This window comes from Danio rerio, chromosome 12 (genome assembly GCF_049306965.1).
Source record: "Danio rerio strain Tuebingen ecotype United States chromosome 12, GRCz12tu, whole genome shotgun sequence".
Lineage (NCBI taxonomy): Eukaryota > Metazoa > Chordata > Actinopteri > Cypriniformes > Danionidae > Danio > Danio rerio.
In genome coordinates this window covers 11014902-11041054 of record NC_133187.1, presented here as the reverse complement: position 1 = coordinate 11041054, position 26153 = coordinate 11014902, and the positions used below count along the sequence as shown (strand labels likewise).

Sequence of the window (26153 nt, the reverse complement as noted above, 5' to 3'; positions counted from 1 at the left end):
GCCTCTTTCCTCCATTGCTGAATAGCAAATCTCCCTCGGCAGAAGCTTGCTTATAAGGTAGACAGTTATTCCTATTGACCTCCCTGAACCCGGACTAACCCATGCAGCAGAGAAACCTACTTGAACTTAGAAACATTTCACCCTGAAGTGTGGGCTTTTCAGGACTGAGTGGTATTTGCCAGTATCCTTTTTATGGGTCAAGGGTTGTGATGACCTGACATTTCCAATCTTCTCCAGTTTGTCATCTGTCGCATTGGGGTAAGTACCAAACTTGGATTGGGAGTTTGGCTTGCGAAAGTTCATGTAGATATGGAGATCCTTCCTGTGGAATCATAAACTGACTGCTCCACTCATTTGTTAATGGTTATTAACGGTTCCACTAGTTCCCCCAGAAGTTGTACAGTCCCAGAGTTGGTGGATGGTGTGCCTCATCAATGCTCAAATAGCATCTGCGTAATAGCGGGGGCAACTGGTTGAGCAGTTGGTCCGACCCATCTTCCTATTCCACATTTCACCATTATCCCTGTCTCAGGCTGCTTTACAGGTGGTTCCTTCCACTGCTTTAACTGGATGACATGGTAGGTCTACGGCATTTTTTATTTATTTTTTTTTCTCCCTTGTCTGGAAGATGGACCTCATAAGTGACTGCCAGCAGCTTATTTTATGTGATGGGTAGCAACAGTAATGCCTGCTGTCCTGGTTCAAACCTCCTCATTTTTTTAAACCGATCATACCATCTTTTCTGTGCCTGTTGATTTTCTTTAAGGTTTTCGCTTGTCTGAGCCCAATACTGATCCCTTCCGTATGTATCATATAAATAACTCTCTCTTTGGTCTTGGGTGTAGCACACTCCTCCTACCTTTTTTTTTTTCTCTGCAGCCCTAGGGGTTCTTGTATTTTCCTTTTTAACTTGTAGAATCCCATCGATGTCTGTGAGACTTCTCTATAAGCAAAGAGACTAAAAAAGAATCCACTTATTCCAATCTCTGCTCGTGCCCATCTCAAATTTTCTTGGCATGCTCTTGAGAGTCTGGTTCAACCTTTTGAACAATTTGTGCCTACTGGTGGTATGGAGTTGTTCTGAGGGCACAGTGATGCCCAACTGCTGATTCAGCTGCCCTTCAGTCATGATATGAAGTTATCCGTCAGTTCTCCTCTGGCATACAGTCTCTCGAGAACAGCCGGATGTAGGAGTGGACAACCCTTGGTGTTGTAATGGTGTGATTTGAGAGCCTCTGAGTAGTGTGTTGCATGTTCCAAAACCTGTCACCTTCACCAGTGTTCATTTTGCAAGCAAATTTTGATTTTAGTTTTAGTCTTAACTTTTAGTCTTCTCAACTAAATTTCACAAGAATTTGGTCGACTAAATGGACTCTAGAGTTAGTTGATAATTATATTAATTGTAATTGTAGTATACATTCATTCACACATTTCATCAAATTATTGAATGTATATATTTTTTCCCTATAAGACCAAAAATTAGATATACCTTTTTTTTTTTTTTTTTTTTTTTTTATGATCAGTGTTGCCTGGTACCTGCCCATCTGTGAGGCATCCAGTTATTTTTTTTTCTTTTGTTTCCTTCAACTATTAAACAAGTTTCTCTAATGTTATCTTCTGTAACACTTCTACATCAATCATCTGTTCAGATAATCCTGGCCTAGAGGATTTCATATGGGTCAGTTTAGTATGAATATATGCTGATTTCCTTTTTTACTTTAGTCTTGCGTGTCAAGATCAATAGCGCTGGTAACTGGTCATGTTTTACAACTCACTACAGCACATTTGTCCTCCAGCAAGTAGGTAGATGTGTTGGTTGCTGGTCACTCAACCACAACAAAGTGTCACAATAACATAGGGCAACAAGGTTTGATTTAGCCTTCCACCAGCTGAAAGCTTTGCTTGTTTTTAAGCGTTTCTTTATTGTCCTCTTGAGGCAACAGTCTTCATGCTTGCAATAAGATAACAACCAAGTTAATTATACAAAAAGGCAGATTTCCCCCACATGTTTACAAGTCATAACCCTCAGCTTGGCTGCCTTTCAGGTGTCTGCACAGGTGAAGGAGGAAATCAAATCTTTGTTTTATGGCAATGATGTTGGAGCAGCAGAGCTTGAGCTTCCAGAATCTCTCCTGCAGTGGATCTCAGATCACTTTGTGAGCACCTCTGAACTGCAGACCTCACTCAGTGCATTGGAGAGCAGCATTCTGGGCAACCTGTCCCTTCAGGTAGAAGAGGGTCAGTTACCTTCTAAAGAGACGATCACCAAAACTGTACTAAATGCGGCAGGGGAGGCAGGCCTCTCTGAGGAAGTAAGTCTTTAAAAAAAGATTTCATAAAATAGCAAGTAATTCAATGTAGTCAGATGTATGCAATTCTGTTTTTGTTTTGTGTCCCTACAGCATGTACAGCTGATTGTCACCAATGCAATAAAGCTCTACTCTGAAGACCGCATTGGTATGGTGGACTATGCATTGGAATCTGGAGGTATAGCAATTTGATATGCAGCATGTAGCATAACATTTAATTGGTTGAATTGACCCAAATCTGGAGTGTCAAACTTCATAAAACCATGTATTTGACCATCAGTTTTTATAATACCCATTGATGGCACTTTTCAATTTTTGTGAATTGATTGTCTTTCAATATAATGATTCAACCATGCATTGCAATCAAAAGCTCATGGCCCATGTGGACAATTTTACTACTAGTTTTATGTTTACTGAATGTATGTAATTATATTGTTTCATGTGCATCTGTTAAAACCATGCCATGACCAATGTGAATGTAATAATCTTTTTGTTATTGTAATAGGATCAGGGCTTGACATTAACTTTTTTGATCACCGGCCACTTTGGCCAGTAGTTTTCCAACAGTACTAGCCGCTCTGTGTTTTCACTAGCCATAATTTTGTTGTTGGGAAAACACATTTTATATGCATAAATTTGACTTTGACAAGCTAAAATATTTCAGATTTTGCGTTATGTCCCTTTGCCTCCTCGTTCATTTCACTTTTTGTGTGTTGTGTATGAGTTTCCTCAATGAGCATGTGCAAATGGGTTTTGGTTTGATAGTGTTATTGCAATTAGTTTTTATTTCACATGACTTTTCAGAGCTCAAAATGATTTACCAAATTTATCTCCGACCACACTGTCCAAAAGCCACAATGTCAAAATATAGCTGTATACTGTACTTTTTATTTTAACAAAACATTTCTTAAAAGTAAAAAAAAGCAATTTACTCAAAAAAAAAATTATTGTCATGTATCTAAAACTGTGCACACTAATCTGTCCTGGCTAAAGGTCTCTCAGATGATCGAATCACCATTTAACTACTCATCAATAGAGTTGATCTCCCATTGAACCAATATTGTAAAAAAAAAAATACTGTGTGTGATAATGAAAGGATGATCACATGCACACGGTTAACTTGAGGCCAATTAGTAATCTGTTTAAAGTGAAAGCAACCGGTGCTACTTACAAAAAGACACATTTTGAGCTCTTGAAAGCAGCAGGACTGTGGGTGCATGTTCATCACTTTGTTTAGTCTATTTGAAAGAGAACAGACCAGTTGCATTTCCCGACACACTTGCCTCACGAAAGGAAATGGGAGCGGGCACTCGTTTGCTGTTAGCGCGAGTGATCATCCTCTCATTCGATATTCACTTACTTTCTTCTGCTCGTGCGATCACAATTATTTTCGTCAATCATGCTGCTTCTCGATTTTTGATATCACATTTGCACGGATATTGGGTCATCCTTATGGTCGAACCCTACTTTTTAAGAAAACTGCAATTTAAGAATTATTTTCAACCAGCCAAAGTGGCTAGTGGGATTGTCTGTCTAACCCGCCAAAGCTAAAATCTACCCGCATTTGTCAGGTTGGCTGGTGTTAATGTAAAGCCCTGAATAGTATACTTAATACTATAATTAAATTTATCAGTTAATTTTCAAGTGAACTAAAGCAATATTCTTTCTAATCAAATTCGACTGTGGAGAGTTCATTTTGTTTTTCCAGTATTATTATCCCTTTAATTCAAACCTATAAAATGTTTGCATTAGAACATTTGAGAGTGATTTCAACAATATTGTAAGTGCTTTTCCTCAAAACAAGCAGTTACAAAACAATTGAAATGTATTGTTGAAAAGGCTAAATAATAAAAGGAAGCTTGGTTTACACTCCCACCCAATGTAATAATCTTCTTGTCATTTTAGGCTATTTATTATCTGTGTGGTGTGGTGTAATGAATTTTGTTTGCTTTTCTCTGTGTCTGTAGGAGGAAGCATCATAAGCACACGTTGTTCAGAGTCCTTCAACACCAAAACGGCACTGCTGAGTCTGTTTGGCCTCCCGCTGTGGTACTTCTCTCAGTCACCACGTGTAGTCATACAGGTTTGAAACTTTACATATGAATATGCATAAATATCAATTCTGCAAAAGCAAATGTCTTAAAGGGCCATGCAACCCCCTTGTTTCAGCTAGGTGTTTTCACACCACTACTTTGGAAAAAGGCAGGAAAGTGGGTGTATCCATCTCTGTTTTGGGGGGAGTGTCAGAGGAGCAAAAGAGGGATTATATGGGAGTGTCGATTTGGGCACGCGCTGCTTTTCAGAGTCGAAACACACATACAGGGGAGAAAGTGAATGTGTTTACTTGGACATCAGTAATCGAATTATTTAACATTATTTAATGATGGACTTTAACTGCAGTTTGGCTCTTTCATTCAGGAATTTCATTCAAGCCCCTCGTGACAAACAAGATATTTGATTCGAGGAGCTGCTCTAAGTGGGGTTATTTTGCATGCAATGTTTGCATCCTCCTAGAAACTTAGATGCACTCAGCAGGTAGCGTCAGAAAGCCGTGTGTGTTATTCCAGTCACAAAATGCGGTGAAAATCTTACACGATGGTAATAGTTTGGTTGTGGTGCTAACATGTTTATACTCGGTGTAATAGTTAGTTCGATACAAACTAACTTTTCCATCTGAATAAACAAAGACCACTGGTCGCTCGCTTACCAAATCTGGTGAGACAGGACAAGCAACAGCAACTATAGCCGAGTCTTTATTAAGAGGAGACGAGCAGCAAATCTGGATCTCACCATTTGCAGATTAGAAAAGCTCTCGGGTAAACAATGTTTCTTAGACATGTATTGTTGCCGTGCGCACTGTAATCCACACGTGAGTCCAGCTGCACTCTCATAGAGAAAAAAATGAAAACAACCTTCACTGCAGCAAATTATAAAAGCAACACTGCAAGCTTGTTTTGCCATCTTCTGCCATCTAAACACTGTAACATTATTGAATATTAATGAAGTTGCACAATAGAGTGCGCTGATTGGTTTGAACCAAGCCTTAATCTTGCATTAATGCAGCACACTCTGAGATTTAATATGGTACTCCCGGGTACTAGGGATGGTAAGATTCACCGATATGTATCGTTAGCGGTCATGAGCATGCACGATGCGAGTGCATCGGTAGAGCAGCAGAGGATGAATGAAATATTGGAAGCAAATCGAGATGCATCGGTTTTTGCGAGATGCATCGGTTTTTCCAAGATACAACTTATAATTTTAATATAGAATGTATTTTTTATTTATTAAGAAGTGTTGTCAACCTGTTTTTAGCGCATAATTTAATCGACCTACATAAAGTATGCCTTAGCAACGGGCTTGCGGATGTGTACACTTGCACTACAACTCAGTGTATCAGGTGTGCGGATGAAGCTAGTGGTGCGCCCTCAGAAAGTGCGAGAAGCAAAACAAACATTTTATTCCTCACTGAGTTTTAAATCTAAAGTATGGCAACATTATGGATTCTGCAAAAAGAATGGACGACTTGACAGGACAGATAAAATTTGCAAAATGTGCCGTGCATCTGTAAAATACACGGGCAGTACGACTAATCTGATATCTCACTTGAAGCGGCGCCTCGGTGTTGTTGTGGAAGCATCTTCCAGTGTTCGTGCATCCCCGGCTTTTTGCTCTGCTTCAGCTGTAGCTAGCAGCTCCAAAAGTGGTGAGAAAAGCACTGAAAGTTTTCTCCATGCGCAACAGTTCTGCTCGCTCTACGCCAATAACGATTGCTATTGCATTGTTCATCTGCAAAGATTTTCAGCCTAGTGTCATGGAGAACGAAGGTTTTATACACCTCCTCCTGTTAATTTTTATTTATTTATATTTTTATTGGCCTGTTGTTTACAGTGACAGTGATGTTTCAAAGCAACATAACACTGCTAGTTCACGACTTTTAAGTTTTGAATATTCAGTGGCAAAATATCTTTGTAAAACTTGTTTTCACAGTTGAAAGTTAAATCACAATTCTTGTTGTGCAATGGTAAACCTTTATGTTGAAAGAGTGCAAATATATACATTTAATATATATGGCGCACTTATACATTCTGTTTATCTTGAAAATACTTAAATAATATGTGCTATAGGTTCTAAAATGGCCCTCTACTGTAAACTGACACTCTGGCTCTGAGAGAAAAGCCAGTTTGTAAAAAAAGTCTTGGTTTTACTTGGTTAATAAATAATCAAACTCATTCAATGGCACAGCATCCTTTCTTACATCATCTCATAAACTTGATCTAATAAGTTAGTGCTGAGTTATCGCATTGTATCGTGATATGGGTGTGAATCGTATCGTGTTGCATCGCAATGTCACAAATGTATCGCTAATATATCGGATCGTATTCTTTGTATCGAGATGCGTATCGGATCGGCATTATAGCTTAGATGCCCAACCCTACCGGGTACAGACGTCCAGTCTACACGCTGGAATACACGCTAAGATATCATGGCCGTGTAGCAGCTTCAAAGATTTGTTTCAAACTGGAAGTACGAATTTGCTTAAAATAATGCAAAAACAACCAATTTTCACTTTTTTTGTGAAATATATGTGTACATAGTGTTTTTAGCAGTGTGGGACACATGAGACTGTCAACAACTGAAAAAAAGTGTTTCATGACCCTTTAACCGTTTTCCTACCCTCCTTTCTTTGTCATTGTGTTTGAACCTGCAGCCAGAAGTGCATCCAGGCAACTGCTGGGCATTCAAAGGTTCAACTGGTTATATAGTGATCGGTTTGTCCATGAAGATCGTGCCAACAGCCTTTACACTGGAACATGTGGCTAAATCTCTGTCGCCCACTGGAAACATCAGCAGTGCCCCACGAGAATTCAATGTATATGTGAGTACCAAACCATGGGAGCTCAAACCATGTTTCCCCATCTTTTGACCTATATTTTTACTTTTTGTTGTTGTTTCTTCTCTTTTATTTATTAGAAACCATTGTTTCTTTAGGGATTTTTTTATGTTAAATAAATGCTAGCGTTTTTAAAGCATTTATTTAAAAAGTTTATTTTTTTAGCAGATAAAACATGATATTACTGAATTTAACATTTCTGACAAGTATCGTTTATGCACTGTAGAAGTGTCCATTGTCTTTCCATTATATATTTATACTTGTCCAGACGTAGAAGTGACTATTTAAAATTGTTATTATATCTTTGAATGACTGTGTATAAATTAATTTTAGGAAAACTTCTCAACTTGTCTTTTCTTCTACTATTCTGTTTAAGGGTCTTGATGATGAGCAGCAGGAAGAGGGGCAGTTGCTCGGACAGTATGTTTATGAAGAAGATGGGGATTCTCTTCAGACCTTCCTGGTCTCTGTAAGTATTACACAAGCTTATATTTCCTGTGTATCACGGTTTAGGCATTGACATTAAGCATCTTCATGTGGTTGTCTTTCGGACAAGCAAATTTGTCATTCGTTTGTTCAAGTATGTATATATATATATATATATATATATATATATATATATATATATATATATATATATATATATATATATATATATATATATATATATATATATATATATATATATATATATATATATATATATATATATATATATATATATATATATATATATATATATATAAATATATATATATATATATATATATATATATATATATATATATATATATAAATATATATATATATATATATATATATATATAAATATATATATATATATATATATATATATATATATATATATATATATATATATAAATATATATATATTTATATATATATATATATATATATATATATATATATATATATATATATATATATATATATATATATATATATATATATAAATAAATAAATAAATAAATGGTGATAATAACCAATCCAAGGTTTTAATTAGGGTATTTACACTTAAAATCTGTAATTAAATGTGGAGCCAAGCTTCTTTTTTCGATTCATTTAAATGTTTAGCTGTGTACCCCCTATTTATTTTTTTTTTTTATCAAACGTGTTTTACTTTGTGCTAAACTGATTTTAAATTATGTTAAATGTAAATAAATTGTAACATGGCTGTACAAGATTCGCGCACTGCCACTGCAGTTTTGTCATGTCAGCATTATCCACATGTATATGTGATGGATTACAGTAAATGAGAAATATTAATTCAATGGACTGTGTGTGAATGAGTGATTCATTCACCTAAAAAATTTAATCCAATAGAACCATTTATTCACAAATGTAACATCGCTGTTTTCAAGTTGTAGCTGCATATAATGGAGATCATGTCATCATAACATATTGACATTTTGGTATACTAATGTTGCCAATTAAAAAAAAGTCCATTTTAATAGGATATCGTGGAGCAGTAGCGTTTAAAGATGTTTTTGGTACTCTGATTCCAGGAGAAAGTTCAATGTACACAGCAGAAGCTTATGCAATAAACATGACGTTAGAACAATTGGGAAGGACACAGTACCCTAATCTTTTAATATGCACAGATTCCTGTCTTCAAGCACTTGAAGCTTCTAAGTGTGGTCACCCCATCATTTCCATGATTGTAAAGAAAATGACAACACTAAAAAATAAGAAGTTCAACATTATCTTCTGTTGGATTCCAGGCCATATGGGACTACATGGAAATGAACTGGCAGATGAAGCAGCAAAACAGGCTATCTCCTTGAAAGTAACAGAATGTTTAATTCCACCTGAAGACTTGAAACCCACAATCAATTGTACATAAACGAAACATGGCAAAGAGAATGGGGCAACTGCATAAATAATAAATTACATGAATTAATCCTAAATAAATGAAAGACATTAAGCAGATTATTATTTTGGACCAAGCATGATCAGACCGTCTATACTAGATGTTGAATTGGACATTCTAGGCTGACACATTTATGTTTACTAAATAATGAAGCACCACCTAAATGTAATTACTAACAGGCTGCTCTTACCATCAAACGTATTTTGTTGGAACTTTAATACCATTAGACAATTTGTTTTTACAGAAAGTACTTTGATGGACATTTTTGAAAAGGTGCCACTAGGAAGAATTTTAAATAATCAACAATTGAACTGAAAAATCATATTTAACTTTTGAAAATATTTTTGTGTAAATTTTATCTATTTATATTTTTTATATTTGTCCAAGTAACTTTTTTATCATAATACGAATTTATTTTTAGCATATTTTATGTATATCCATTTTGCCACAAAATAGCCATAAGTTGCTGATGTGGCAATTAATAAATTATAATAGAATATCTTGGAGATGGATGCTTTTAATGTGGATTGAGTTATTTCATAGCACCAGTAGTGGCTAAAAGGGTCATGCTAACCAGCAGAACTTTGGGATCACAAGCCCTGTTTGCACCTGGTTTTAAGACGCATTTTTGTCCATCCAATCACATGACACTGGCATAAATGGGTTTCAAAACTTTAAAAGCTTGTCTGCTTTCATAATCATTCCCACATGAGTTTGGTGAAAGTTGAGTTGAACCACTACACATGTGGACATATAGTGGAGCGAAATGTCATGTCCTGCAGGACCACAGTGCTTCATAAATATAAAAACAATGGATATATATCTACTTGCTGTATTTATACTCTAAATACTTGACTATAAACACACAGACAGACTATGCTAGTACTTTTAAATAATACAGAACAATATTATGCAAACGAGGTATTTGAGGTTAAAGAAAGCAAGTAGTGCAACATGTAAACATTGTTTTCCTTATTTACTCCTTGTAAGATGGAATTGAAGTAAAGAGCATAGAATCACCAAGAGGCAACACTAGTGCAATTTGTCGCGGCGACCATTTTGGAATGAAAACTCCAATAGACAGCATATTATAAGTCTATAAAAGAAACTATTAAAGTGCTGATGATTGTGATAGTAAGTGCTGTATTGTCGCCTTTCATGTTGTATCTCAGCTTTAATGCTCTTTTTAAATAAATAAATAAATAAACAAAGCAGCTGCTTGCCATCGCGACAGCATAAGATCCAATGGACGGATCGCTTTCACTCCAAAATGGCGGAATCCAGGGCTGTTGCTGGGCGCTGCTGTAGCAATGGAACGTTCTATTGAGTGTCGCCTCTTGGACATTCTAAGCTTTTGGTTGAAGTGTCCGATGCATTTATAGAAGAGTGTTTCCATAGGTGGTTTATCAAGCCCACTCACCTGTGTGAAGCACACTTCAGAAATGCACAGTGCTTTTCTAGAGTTATGAAGTGTTTGTAAAAGTGTCTTGTGCAAACTGTTGGTTAAAGTGCCAGAAATGTATCTGTATTTTCCAGACATCCCAAGTCTCCCGGAAGTTGCGGGAGTATCCCTCAAATGCATAGACCCTCCCCCCTCTCTCTTCAGGCACCCACTATCCCGCTACGTCCCGCAAATCAACTCTGTGTCCCCCAGAAATGACTCTTCCCAACTTGGGATGTCTGGTTTTCTACAACTTGTATCACTTGCCCTTCCTACAAAAGTGACGCTCCCTTAACCTGTTCCAAATACATTTAGAGTTTTTCATCTGAAAAATGCGGGAAACCGGTAGCCATTCCGACTACCATAGTGTTTATTTTTCATCCTATGGATAAGTCAGTGATTATCAATTTCTAATATTCTTCAGAATGTCTTTGTGTGTAACAGAAGAAAGAGACTCTATAGGTCTGGAATCACTGGATGTTGAGTGAAAGGATGTTAATATCAGGAGGCCTCAGGGGTGTTGTGATGCCACTTCAGGGATTCACAGTGTTGTCCTTGTAGTCATTAACTGATTGCCCAGTCTTGTAACTGTGTTTCTGTCTTCCCCAAGGACGAGGTCTCGAGTGGTTTCCAGATCATTGAGATGAGAGTGCTGTCTAACTGGGGGAATCCTGAATACACCTGTGTGTACCGTTTCCGGGTGCATGGGAAACCTTCCTAACCCAATGACTTGCAAGCACTTGGGACATTACGAACTCCTGACAGTTTGTCACCTGACTGACAAAAAGAACTGAGGAAAAAAAAAGTGCCATAGAGCTATCCTGTTGGACCTGAGATGACCCCAGGACGTCTGCGGTGTATGATTGCATGCTGGTACATGTACTGTGAAGCCTCAGGGCCACACTCAGCACTTGCACTCTCGTCTCATCCTGATGCATTACACACATTTTTCTCTTTTATCAAGTTATTTGGAATATCTATTATTAATATATTATTAAAATTATTATATATTTGTAGAACTGTCACCAGCATAGAAATGCATTGACAATTCTCTGTATGACAAGCAAACCGCTGAAGATTGTATTGTAGACTGAATGTAAATCTTGTTAAGTTCTTCAGTTTTGTGCTTTTTGTTTTGTTTTTTATTTGACTGTTCGTTTTTGCTCGCTGCCATGTGCCCTATTTAAAAATTGCTATTTATTTTTGTGGATTTAAGTTGTTGTAAGCAACTTGGATTGTGTATTTTTGTATGTGCTTTCATGATCTTTATGCAATGGATTTTGTAATTGCCATTTGATCTTTATAGGCTGGCTTTTCAAATAAAATTCATGATTTTTTATTTTATTTAGGATTGGATGCATTTATTTTGGATGGATAACACTGCAACTTTGCCGAAATGAGTTTAATTTCACAATTAAAGTCTGTAAATGTGGGATTAAAGGTGCTGTTAATGTCAAGTCCTAGGGTTTTAGATCAGCTTATTTCTACAAATAAAGTGTTTCATGCACCTTTGATGGATACAAGGGTAAATGTAAGATAAACAAATGTGTTCACTGACGAAGCGCAGTAAATTTAATTCTTCTAGGCCCATGTAAGCTTTGAATGAATTTTCATGGATCCTTCTAGGGCTAATATTATGCAATTGTTACGTTTGATGCAAAAAAAATCTGTGTAGTTTCGTTGTAGGAAGTGCAAGAATTTCATAGATTTCTTCAAAGTGAACCTTATAAAGATCTGATTATCATCCACAAGATTATTAACCTAATCTAAATTTACTAAAACACTACAAGACCTTTTTAATAATAATAATAATAAGAATTCCTTACAGTTATATAGCGCTTTTTCTGGGCACTCAAAGCGCTTTTCACAATGGGGGGAATCTCCTCATCCACCACCAGTGTGCAGCATCCACCTGGATGACGCAATGGCAGCCATTTTGTGCCAGACCGCACACGACACCAGCTGATTGGTGGAGAGGAGACAGAGTGATGATATGCCAATTATGATATGGGGAAGGTTAGGAGGCCATGATGGACTGAGGCCAGAGGGCAGATTTGGCCAGGATGCTGGGGTTAAACCCCTACTCTTTTTCGAAGGATATCCTGGGATTTTTAACGACCACAGAGAGTCTGGACCTCGGTTTAACGTCTCATCTGAAATACGGAATCGCCTTTTGTTCTCAGATTAACGGTTTATAATTTTACTTAGTAAAATGCCTTTAACATGATTGTAGAAGGGCTGTATGGTAGCGCAATGGATGGCACAATCGCCTTGGTTCAAGCCTTGGCTGGGTCAGTTTTTGTATGGAGTTTGCATGTTCTCCCTCTGTTCGCGTGGGTTTCCTCTGGGTGCTCCGGTTTCCCTGACAGTTTAAAGACATGCGCTGTAGGTGAATTGGGTAGGCTAAATTGTCCGTAGTGTATGGATGTTTCCTAGTGATGGGTTGCAGCTGGAAGGGCATCCGCTGTGTAAAAACATGCTGGATAGGTTGACGGTTCCAGATTAATAAAGGGACTAAGCTGAAAAGAAAATGAATGTATGACACCTTTGTCATCGTTGTATTTTATTGATTACCACAGTGATTACTAGAAGCTTTAATAATATAACCAAGAAATTAAATACATTTTCATGTTAGCATTTAAATATCTGCATTTAATGAAGGTAATCTATCACACTGTTGAGACAGATTCTCAGCAAGTTACATAACAGGAAAATTTAATTTGTTTTGTAAAAATATCAACAACAAAACCAGTTTGGATCGTAATATTTTTATTGATGTACAATCTCAAACCAGACCCTGAAATCTAGTATATTTGAGCAAACAGTTGAAGCGGTCTAAACACAAACTCATTTTTTAAAGCTTGTAATATTATCAAACTTTAAAATAAAAGACATGAAAGTTTTGGATAGTGTTCTCATTTTAAGTGTTATAATAAATATATTTATTGCATTTTTAATATAATTACGTTACGATTTAAAATACTTATAATGAGACAAAATTTATATGGATTACATGATATTTATTAAAAACTGGATATGCAAGTATGTCACACACTTCTACTTTTTTCTGTGTTTTGTTAAAAATGTAGTCTACATAATAAAAATAACTCAAAAATAATCCGTTGGGCAGAATATATTAGTTTAGTAAGTTATCTAGCCAGCACTGTTTACCTGCTGACCTAGAAATGCCCCTGTTTTTTTAGGCTGAACGCAGCTCTTCTCCAGTCCATCAGGAGGCAGCAGAGAGTCTGTTTATTGTTCGGGACGGGACGGGATATATATGTGTGTGCGTGCGGACCGGGATCTGAGATTTTTTGGGTGGTGGCTGTTTGTTTAACTGGAAGCAGCGGCAGTAAATGCGCCGGAATGCAGGATTCCAGCTAACTTTTCTCCGTCGAGTTTGAGCGAAATTCCTCATTTTCTGTCGACTTCTATCGACTCCGCTCTTGTTTTGCGTGTTGAATTGTGAGGGCGGGTGTCTCTGGCACAGCAGCTTTTATTGATTCATTCACAGATACAGCTAGCGGGATAGCGTGCTAAACGAACACAGATGCAGGCCATAAAGTGTGTGGTCGTCGGGGACGGGTGAGTTTTACTCTCTTTTTTAAGTACTTTATTGGTTTTAGAATAAAGTTGTACATGTTTCGGTCGCTTCTTGAATCGCATTCAAGTGTTTGGAGATTGGATAACTTGTGGGCCTTTGATTTGGGAACTTTTGTGCGGTCTTTGTAGATGTTTAAAAGGCGTCTCTTCACACACAAACACACGTTGCTCTTTAAATTTCGGTTTTCTACGTTCAGTTTTTTTGGCTGCGTAAGCTGAATGAATTATAAAACAAACCAAGTTAATAAATACCCACATGTTTACAAACTGAAGTGTTTTAACGTTATTTGTCTTAATATTGGTAAATTAGCCATTTTCTGGTCGTTTTACCTTACCAATTGTTACAGTTGTTTGATGAATTGTTTTGAATAACTTCACCCTAAGCTTCTAAATATCCGAGTGTTTGCAGACTGACACAGAAGCGGTTTTCCAGTGTTGGTAAACTGGCTCTTCCCTGAGTTTCTCAGCCCTGACGTTACGTCACGTTACAGTGAAATTCTGCAGTGCCAGTGACTAATGCCGACATTAACCAAACCCATTATTGTGATGCATATGAGAAACTGGCTCGTTATATTTAAAGGATGTCATGTTATGATAATTATTTGCACATTCTTAGTACAGAAATGCTTTGTTGGATAAGTAAATACGAGATTGCATCATCAGATGTGTCACTGAATTTATTCAATGAAGTGTTTATATATATATATATATTTTTTTCTTCTTCCAGGGCTGTGGGAAAAACATGCCTTCTGATCAGCTACACCACCAATGCTTTTCCTGGGGAATACATTCCCACTGTGTAAGCTGACCTCTCTCTTACCCTGAGCTTCTTAAAGGAACAGTTCACACAAAATTACCTTGTTTCCTGGCCTCACATTACCACTGTGAAACACAAATGTAGATAATTAAAAAGCTTAGTATTATTATTGCCTTTTTATTTTGCGTAGTTAAAGTTTGCTAGATGGTGAAAGACAGAGTGCTCTATATATGGAGTACAATGGAAATTTTGCAGTGACTGGAGTTTGATTTTACTGTAATATCATGCGAACTGTCGCATATGGGGGCTGCTCTGATCCGGATACATGATAGCACATGTGTGCCAATTGGCTATTTTTTAAGAAGGGGTGTGGCTGCTTTATAGGTGTCGCCCTCTCTTCAGGTTTCAGTTGTAGTTCCTACAGCACAAAGCTACACATTCCAAGGCACTTTAGTGGAGCTTTAGTCATCAGATTCTCATCATTACATTGCTATAGATCAATTTTTGTGATGTTGTGATTAACTTTGTTTTTTCTTGGCCATAAAATTATTAAATAAAACTTGATTTATCTCTTTGGTAAAATAAAGCAAAAATACCTCAGTTTTTAAAAAAATGTTAAATGTTCTGGGTCTATTATCTGTAAATCTTGAGCCCACTCTGTTTGGTGGTGAGCTTAAACACACACACTTGAAATGCAATGTAAACATTTGTGGGGGGGATTCTTAACCCCATAATTTATTTGAGGGCATTTATAATTCCTTAACTCAAATGTTCATCTGCAGCTAGCTGTTGATTTGTGGTCTTTGCGAAAAACTATTTCTGTCTCAATTTCTTTTCTGACTGAAACAGTACAGTTTAGAAATTATTCAAAGCTAAGTGTGAGCTCTGTATACATTGTGCTTCTGCACAAAAATGGGTTAGTTTAATTGTGTACTGTTCTGATAATTACCTTTATGTGCACTGCATGCTTACTATAGTGCACAAACTACTTGGAACAAAGTTTTGGTTTGAGTGAACTTGTCAACTTTAAAGTGGAACAAGAATCTTATTCCTATTTTTCCAATTTTGGCTGTCTCATCCCCTCAAGACTAAAGCTGTGCATGAACACATGTACTTTCTGCGCTGTTGCAGAAATACTAGTGCTGCACACATACAAACTAGAGATGCGCGGTTGGCGGTTATAGCCGCGGACTCCGCGGATAAACCGCGGATCGGGCGGATGACATTACGAAAAAATAATATTTTAATTAAATTCGGGCGTGTGGCGGGCGGTTGTACTGTTTTAGGCATAGCTGGCGCACCAACGAAAAAGCCTAGGACTGACTTCACAGAATGGGAGGAGGAATCGGATAAACTAATTCTGGATGAAGTACAGAAGTATTCCTCTACAAACTTCCGTATAGACGGATCAGCAGAGGAAAATCTGCTCTCATTTTGGGAGAAATAAGGCCAGGCATTCCCACGACTTTCCAAGAGAATTCTATGCATTTCAGCAACAAGTGCTGCGAGCGAGCGCTCCTTCAGTGCAGCAGGGCGCATTATAGTGGCTATGCAGGCGCTCCCGTCTGAATCCTGACACTGTAAATGCTATTTTATTCCTGCATTGTGCCAAGAAAAAATCAAACTAGACCTAAGGTCAGGCATATTAAACCAATTAGCCTATGTTATTTAGGCTACACATATGTTCAATATAAACTTTTGAGTTCGGTCAGCTGATAATTTTACGTTCATATTGGTCTATTCTATTCTAGACATGTTGGCCTCGCTTTTACGTTCCGAGGCTAATGTTATTTTGCCAGAATTTCTTTGTCGCAACTTTAATGGCGTAGTATTTCGTTATGCTTCAAGTTTGAGTGGAATGGGGATGATCCTCCATGGGTTATTGGGGCACTTGTCATACATGCACTTTAGCCTGGTCAGACTTTATGTTCGCTCAAAGAGGGATGGCATATCTATTTTTCTAATTTAATTTCTAATTGTGGGGGTGACTGAGCCTACAAGGCTTAGGCACGATATGACGTTTTTCAACTGTTTGCCAAAGCATGCGACTATAGCCTATGCCTACATTAAGATATTTATGTTAATATTTTTTACTGCCTGTTGTTTCTTTTGGCATATAAAATAGGTATTGTCTAAAAGATATATCAATAAAGGTTCATCTGTGTCGCAGAACTGGTGTTGTTTCCGATTTCTACAAGCTCAATAACATCCACAGCAAAAAATAAAAAATAAATAAATAAATAGTCGAAAAACTGTGCCCATTAATAAGATGTGCAAGGCAATCAGGTTTTGGGGTTGCTATGGACAACTACAAATGTAAATATTATTAGGCTATAATGTAAATGACTTATTATTCTATCTATTTACTAAAAAATAAAGTGAAATAGGAATTTATTAGTAGGCTAAATAGCAGCATGTTGAAATGATGTGTCAATGCGTTTTCTATTAGGCTACAATAAAAAAAGTTGTACAGTACAGTGCGTTTAATTTAGGCTATTTATTTATTTTTGTCCCTGTGCGCCGATTGGAGACGGAGTTCACTGCTGATATTCTGAGAGCTCGGGTGCTTCTCATTTCTTATTTGTGCATCCTCGTTTCCTTTCCTTGCTTTCTTTCCCGTGTTTCCACCCCACCGGGATAACGTTACGAGGGAAGGACGCAAGGAAAAGACTCCGAGGAATCGAATCAAGTGAAAAGACACGTCCTCTTATCTTTAGCGTCACTTCAAAGCGTCGTCAATTAATGACTTGCACGTTTGGATTAACTGCATGTCTACATTAAAGTCATTCTCTATTCTATAATAATCAATAAAGAAACATTCATTTAATAATAAAAAGGAATACGCCATTCAAATAAAGAGCCCAATCAGCAGATGGCGGGCGGGTGCGGTTTTAAAAATTGGTCAAAAATGTTACTGCGGATGGATGTCGGACGGATGATGAATTTTGTCATGCGGTTGCGGATGAAATAATAGCCCATCCGCGCATCTCTAATACAAACCATAATAAAGCAGTGATTGCATACCATTTTTACAGTACTTCACTCACCACGGAAGGATTCTGTCATGCAAATATACAGTTGAAGTCAGAATTATTAGCCCCCTTTGAATATTTTTCTCTCTTTTTTTTAAATATTTCCCAAATTATGTTTAACAGAGCAAGAAAATTTTCACAGCATGTATGATAATATTTATTCTTTTGGAGAAAGTCTAATTTGTTTAATTTAAACTAGAATAAAAGCAGTTTTACATTTAAAGACCATTTTAAGGAAAAAATTATTAGCCACTTCAGGCTAATGTTTTTCTCGAATGCCTACAGAACAAACCATCGTTATACAATAACTTGCCTAAAAACCCTAACCTGCCTAGTTAACCTAGTTAAGCCTTTAAATGGCACTTTAAGCTTTATAGAAGTGTCTTGAAAAATATGTAGTCAAATATTATTTATTGTCATCATGGCAAAGATAAAATAAATCAGTTATTAGAAATTAGTTAATAAAACTATTGTGTTTAAACCGAAAACAGAGGGGAAAAATAATTCAGGGGGACTAATAATTCTGACTTAAACTGTATCTGATTATTCATATTATCTGCAAATGTTAAAGAAATGAAACCTGACTGCTTCATTGTTCCCTTTTGACCTGCGTTTGTTGCATCATGATTGTAGCTGAACAACCAGAGCACCCATTCATTAACCTCATTTATTATTGTGGTGATTGGATTGAACCAGCTCTTTCTCATTAATAAACGCTCACTTTGTAAAGGCAGCCAACCAACACTGAATTTACACGTTGGCTTCATGTCTCAGGAGGTTGCTTCAATTTTGCTTTTCAAAATATAAGAATGAAATTGGTTAAATGCCAAAATAACCAATTTCCTCAACAAATGTATGAATCATATTACTGTTTCCATTGTTTACTTCATAGGGAGAGAGAAATGTGATTTATGACTCTTTAGTTTAAACTTTTCATCCCCTCTCGCCCTTTGTTTGATTTTATGGCTAGTGGCAATTTCTCAAAACCAATCCCTCTGCTAAACCGGTTTCACTCATGGATATCGGCAAGCTGCATTTTGTGCTGATTTAATTTATTAACTATTAATTTTCTTTTAGGTTTGATAATTATTCTGCAAATGTGATGGTCGATGGGAAACCAGTAAACCTGGGATTGTGGGATACAGCAGGACAAGAGGATTATGACAGGCTTCGACCGCTTTCCTACCCTCAGACGGTAACAAGCTAATACAGATGTTACTTTTAATATATGATATAAATTAACATTTTGTTTAAAAATTAAGTTCAGTTATTATTGGTGTTTTAATTGTTTTCCATTTCTTTTTGAATTATTTAACTTTCACAAGCATACATTTAAAATCTAAATGATGACAAATGTAATTGGGGAAAAAAATGAAAAATTGTGATTGAAAGTCATTAAATCTGCATGCTCTCCCAAAAGCATAAACAGTCAAATTCTTTGTTGCTTAAATAATTCTACATCGTGTACATTCTTCTTTTAGAACTAATACAAAGTCACAGCAATTATTCAGCAACTTTTAATATCAGTCAAAATCATGTTCTGATATATTATTGTTGAATTATTTATATCAATCCTAAATGTGTATCACAACATTTAAGCCAATGATGTTTAATAAATAAGATTTTTATTGGAGGTTTCATCAGAGCTACCTTACTTAGGATTTTTTTAAAGGTAGTAATTAACTGACTGTGAGTCATTGTGAGCAGAGGTTATCATAACTGGTTTGGTGACATACTGTTTTTGGAAACGCAATAAACGGTCATGTTCATGGCTGAATTGCTGGTAAGTTGCAGTGATTTCTTAAATGAGCATTAATGGCAGCTCTGTTGTCTAAGGCTGCGGGTGTGAATGACTCAATTGTTTGTCATTGTCATTCAGGCACAAACCTCTCTGTGTTTCTGTGGCTCTGTTTCACTCAGGGAAACAAGTGGAGTCAATTTACAGTTCATTAATGCAGCAGGCTAACCAGTGCTTTGTTTTTACTGAATAGTTTAATAATTCTTAAGAAAAGCTGAACAAAAGGAGAGATTTGTCTGATTGTGTTTTTCATTTGTGTAGGATGTGTTCCTGATCTGCTTCTCTCTTGTGAGTCCGGCCTCATTTGAAAACGTCCGTGCAAAGGTAAGCAAAATGCTGAATATTTTAAGCTTTTAATCAAAGTAGGCGACTTTCGAAATGAATACACTTACAGGGTCCCCGCGGGGGTCTTAAAGTATTAAAGTCCTAAATTTAAAAAATCGAAATTTATGGCTTTAAAAAGTCTTAAATTTGCTTTTCTATGTCTTAAATATTTTTGCACAGGTCTTATTTTTGCGATGTCCATTTAACGCTACATCTAATGCTTATTTAAATTCTTGTAGTTGCTGTTGCTAGGTTTTTGGGGTGTTGTAGTTCTTTATTTCACTAGCCCAATTGTAATTTGTGTTATTACAACTACAAAAAAGTCAACTTGCAATAGCCAATCCGCTTTCTGATATTAAACTCAGTGTGCGTGGCGCATAGATATATATATACCTATATACTTGGATATATGTGTGTATATATCTATGCGCGCTGCGAATGTGACATCATCGCTGTGTTTGCGGAAGTTCGCTTTGAGTGTGCGCGCGACAAGATTTCGGCTGGCAGAGTATGCCGTTATTTCACTGACAAATGTCGCAAGTTTTATAAGTTGGGAGCGCTGTAATACGAGAGAGCGAATCTCTGCTCACGCGCCAGTTTACTTTGTTCATGGACAAAACTACTTGTGAGCTCTTAAAACACTGGCTGCTCATGTGCGAATGATCTGCTCTCACTCCGTCTGACTCCTTTTGTGCTTTTCCAGAGATGCTTCAGCATACTGTAGTATTAAGAATAGTGAACTGATAAAATGTAATGCAGTGTAGTTTTACTACAGTAAAGTGTTGAATTGTAGAAAAATATATCCTATATTGTAAAAAATAAAAATAAAGCACCGGGTAGTTTGTTTTTAATACACTTGTTGTGTTACCATAGCAACTATAGCATTACCACAACAGAGTAATTGAAGTACTTTACTGTACTTTACAAAACACTGTACAGCAGACACTGGTTCACTTTATATTAGTGATAAAATGGGATTGATTGTTGGATTTATTTGAAGAGTGAATAGTACAGTAAGCTATAATGCCTAATCAAGTTATACCTATTTTCTATTACAGTTACATTTCTGCTTGGCAGAATGACCAATAATTATTGGCTAGAAATTGCAACAGCCATGGGAAAGAACGACAGTTTTTGTAAAACTTTGGAAAAACTCTGAGGGATAAGTTTGTTAAAACTAAAAAGAGGCCCCCAAAAACATCTTCAATGATAATGATTATCTTTTTATTCGTCTGATTTTACTTTCTGTTTTTTTGGACCGCCCCCTGTCATTTAAAAAAAAAATATCTCAATGGTGAACGTGTCAAGTATAAAAGCCTTAATCCGTTTCGGGAGTTGTGCAATGCGGTGCCAGGTGAAAGTATAAATCTGCATTAAGATGAATGGTGCATTTAACCTGACTTTACTACTGTTCAATTTAAATAACTTTATTTTACCCCTAATTTTGTGCTTTTACATTTTCTCTCGCGTGTTTTTGATATTTAATACTTAATAGTCTTAAAAGGTCTTAAATTTGACATTATGATATCTGCAGAGACCCTGACTTAATGGAAAAGAGGAACAGGCTGTAAAAATAGTCTGTCTGGCGGGAGCTATTGTGCAAATGTTGATCTAAAGACTCAAAATAGGGTGTTGATGCTGCAGTTAAGGAGATGAGAGCTCTTTTTAATCTTCTGCATCTGCAAAATGTCTAGCAAGGTCTGTTTCAAAGGGTGAAATGATAATTGCTGTTAGTCACTGCTTGCACTAGTGGGTAGGTTGTGCTGTTTATCTACAGGTAAAACATGGGTTTGGTTTGAAAATGTGTAGTGTGCATTTTATTTTTTGTTTGCATAGATTGGCTTTGCATTAAGCAAAACTCACGTTTTGTCTTCTCCAACAGTGGTATCCGGAGGTCAGACATCATTGCCCTAACACTCCAATAATTCTTGTTGGGACTAAGCTTGATTTGCGAGATGACAAGGACACCATCGAAAAGTTAAAGGAGAAGAAACTCACTCCCATCACCTACCCTCAAGGCCTTGCTATGGCCAAAGAAATAGGTCAGCACTTTCATTTAAATGCACCGCTTTTAAAAGTTGTGTTATTGCTTTAATACATATGATTTTAATTTACCCGTCTTTTAGTGTATACTGTTTTCAGAGAACTTGACCAATAAATTTGCTCTTCAGTGTTTGGATTTTCAGCAGTGAAATTTAAACCACACTGAACTGAACTAACTAGTTTCAATTTACTTGAACTTCTATGTTTAGCTGCTTTGACACAATATACATTGTAAAAGCGCTAAAGATATAAATATTAATTGAATTGAATAAACAACCAAAAACGCCTGCATAAATACAGCAGTTAAAAAGAGTATTGAACATGTCATGATCTACCTAATTTTTTTCTTAAGGAGCTGATAACAAATAAACTAAAGTTCAGAAAAACATTGTTGTAATAACAGTGAAATGACACAAGGAGAAGGTTATAATGAAGTCTCAATGGTTCTGTTGGTCTCTTATGAAATCTGATCTTTAGTTCTTATCAATTGGCTTAACATTCTAGCAGCTTTATTTTCTTTTCTGGAAGACGACAAAGAGGTCCTTGGCTGTGCCATTTACACTGACAAGGAGCAAAGTTATTTTCTAGCTACTGAGAGATTTCAGCTACTGTCTGGGCTTTCCATGTCTTTTTGCACCACCCTCATTAGTTCAGTAATTGAAATCATTCAGCATCTGCTATGTTACAAAACCTGAAGTAAACTTTGTGAATTCTGTTATTGTGTCTTAAATACAATCAATTAAGCTGTGTGACTAAAGTTGTATTTTAGGGGCATTTATATACACTTGTACACAATGGTGTTTTTGGGACTGTGAAATGCATACATTTGGAGATGCATTTAAAAAGCAGCCAAGAACAATTTAATATTTCACCGAAAGATATGTATAGGTTATTCCAAATAAGACATTACATTACAAACCATAAAGTAAAAGCTCTAGTCATGCAAGAACCAAATAAAATGGAAGAATACTTTATAAATATTGCAGGAAAAAAACATTCCAGCTAAAAACACATCTCATTCATACAAAAGATTAGTAACTAATACTGTACAAAATACAGATCATGTTTAAGGAAAATAGGAACTAGAACTAAATGCCATAATTAAGGATGAGGTCTGGATTGAGTTGTGTGAGGGATGTCATAAAGGAATTAATATTCAATTATGGAAAGAATTTGATTGGAAGGTACAAATTAGGTACTTTTAATACTCCTTTTGTAATGTAATCCAAATGTAAAAAGGACCATCTGTTGCTTTATGTTGGAAGGAATGTGGTAAAATTGGAGATCATACCCCTGTTTGTTTGGACTGTCCTAAATGTGAAAAATGTTAAAAGAAATGGGTAAGATATTAGATATGGAAATACCCCTCGATGCAGTTGTGCTTTCTGGAAGCACTGTCCAAAGAAATGTTTAATAAAGAAACCGGATTTATCCTAAGGACATCATTAATTGTTGCAAAAAAAAAAGATTTTTATGCAAAAATAATGGCAGTATTTTGGATGTAAGAAGGTTCTCCAAAGGTGGCTCAGTGTATTCAGAGACTTAAACAGGTCGATATAATGGAAAAAAAGGACAGCATGTCTACAAATAAAAACTGAGATTTTTTTTTTTTTTTTTACTTTTTGAAGAGGTGGAAAAATATTACGACATATTTAGATGTGAATATTTAGAGGATACTTAACCCATCATCGCTGTAATTGGAGGTGACCTAACTTCATTTAGAAATGTATCCCCTGAAAAGTAATTGATGGCAATACCTTTTATTTAATTATTTTACTTATTTTCTTTTAATTATTATTATTTATTTATTTTTATATAAAGTCATTATCATAATTTCAGCTTTTTTTACATACTCTTCCATCTGTAAGGGGTTATATTTTTGGGGAAGGGGTTGTTCTGCAAAAATTATATATATATATATATATATATATATATATATATATATATATATATATATATATATATATATATATATATATATATATTTTATTTTTTTATATTATTATTATTATTATTTTTTTTTTTTACAAAATCTTATGTAAAAAGTAAAAAAAGTATATATATATTTTTTTGGCCACAGGAGCTGTGAAGTACCTGGAGTGCTCTGCCTTAACCCAACGCGGCCTTAAAACTGTGTTCGATGAAGCCATCCGTGCAGTGCTGTGTCCACCTCCGGTGAAGAGGAGGAGGAGAAGATGTCTCCTTCTGTGAACTGACTGCGCCCACAGCACCAGCTGCAATCTGAGCTCACCTGAGAGAAGAACAATGGAAGCGGGGATGACGGGAAATGATATGGTGTATTCATACAGATATTTCTCTTTCTCTCTCTCTTGAATTGTAATTATAATTACGCCACTAACTAGCTGTTAAGATGCCAGAGTATTTACTTTGAGAGATGAAGAGCGGCATCCATAGTCATTTCCCAATGTACACTAAGAAATTCCTGCTGCCTTCTAATGACCTTCTTTCTTTTCCCTTCATTTTGATGTTAGGAAACTACATACTCCTTTTCTCTTTCTCCATCTTTGTGAGTCCACGTGTTTTGTTTACAATCTGCGTTTTTGTAGAGAATGAAATATTGCCAAAAGTTAAACCTGCATCTCAGTTTGCTCACACTAACGCTCTCGTTTTCCTTGAGCACTTGGGAAGGGGGGCGGTTGTCAGAGGCAGATTGCAGTAATACTGAAGGAACTATTTTACAAGAGGAAAGTTGAAGAAACACTTTTTTTTCCCCCGATGCTAGAGACTTTATTTTTCTTTAAGTGTATAAGAAACAAACCTAGTTAAATGCATATAACAGCTTTGTTTTGTCAAGAGTATAGCATATTTTCACTACTGTATCTGAATTTAAGAAGACATGTCATGTTTAAACTCTCTGTGTTTTAGTCTGTCTATTGGATGAGTCTGGCAGTGTTTTATCCACTTTTACAGTCCCAGTGTTGTATTTAGACTACAGAAACATCTCTACTGTATACTTGATAACAGTAATTGTTAGGGTCATCAAGTATTAAATCTCTAATTGATCTTCACACATGATCCGGTGGTTGTGATTAGCCACATGGAGTGTTCAATTTTGACAGTTCAGTAATGACGATTGAAATGCTTCATTTATTCATGCTTTTACTGTCTCCACTAAATCTACAGTGTATTAACCTTTGTGTCTAAAATACAAAAATGTAAAAACACGGCTTTTGTCTTTTCGTTTTCTATGAATGGCCTAATCATGAGCTTATCCACAACATGAGCTGTGTCTGAAATCACAATCTCTTGGGCCTGCTTTTTTTGATGGTTTAATCCGGATAAATTGATCCAGATTTAGTCATCTTTTTTTTTAAGCCAGTTTTTCAAGGCAACATCGCATTGGATTAATCTGATCTGGATAGAAACTTTTCAAGATCACTAAATCTGGATAACCAGCACTCAAACAGGATAGGAAATCACAATGTAGAACTATAGATATGTTTCAAGAGTTCACACTTAGATAATGCTCAACTATGATTGCAGGTTTGGCATGCTGTCCCGGGAGAGAACCCTGAGCTCGGAGATAGATGAGCCCAAGGTTACCACCTGCTCAATGAGCATTAGGAGGGACACGAGATCAGGTGTTTCTCAAGTGCCCCCTTTTGCTATGTATGCGTTAAAGTGCTAGTGACTTTATTACGATTAAGTTATGTACATGTTTTTAGACTGTGGGAGGAAACCGGAGATAACCAAAAACAAAGATAAGGAATGAAGTTTAGGCAGGGAATTTATTGTAGTTTTAGAATGAGCTGATAGCATTAGGTTTCCCAGAGATGGGTTGTGGTTGGAAGGGAATCCGCTGTGTAAAAACTTGCTGGATAAGTTGGCGGTTCATTTCGCTGTGGCAACCCCGGATTAATAAAGGGACTAAGCCGACAAGAAAATGAATGAATGAATGATAGCATTAGGCTAGCTTATTATTAGAGATAAGGATCAGCTGTAGTCGATCATATCACATGCTCCTCTTGAAATTAGTTTGTGAAACTTTACAAAGGGCAACAAGTAGAATAGCCAGTGTGGGGTGAATATAACGTAATATT

At 36.2% G+C, this 26153-nt stretch overlaps 2 protein-coding genes across 14 annotated transcripts in view; both read left to right on the top strand.

The window, feature by feature from the left end:
* sun1a (Sad1 and UNC84 domain containing 1a) overlaps positions 1–11879 on the top strand; it is a 34913-nt gene extending 23034 nt beyond the window's left edge. For all 13 annotated transcript variants that reach the window (XM_073918262.1, XM_073918260.1, XM_073918259.1 and 10 more), the window contains 6 exons: positions 2046–2312; positions 2403–2487; positions 4277–4392; positions 7021–7188; positions 7580–7672; positions 11146–11879. In XM_073918262.1, coding sequence (XP_073774363.1) covers positions 2046–2312; positions 2403–2487; positions 4277–4392; positions 7021–7188; positions 7580–7672; positions 11146–11256 — 840 coding nt within the window. In that variant the 3' untranslated portion in view covers positions 11257–11879. The remainder of the gene's footprint in view (positions 1–2045; positions 2313–2402; positions 2488–4276; positions 4393–7020; positions 7189–7579; positions 7673–11145) is intronic.
* Positions 11880–13856: 1977 nt separating this feature from the next.
* Positions 13857–25277, top strand: rac1a (Rac family small GTPase 1a). The gene is given in 6 exon segments (NM_199771.1): positions 13857–14120; positions 14866–14937; positions 19005–19122; positions 19987–20049; positions 21932–22091; positions 24173–25277. Coding segments are annotated over 6 exon segments (579 nt in total). The 5' UTR covers positions 13857–14085; the 3' UTR covers positions 24304–25277.
* Positions 25278–26153: the final 876 nt, after the last annotated feature.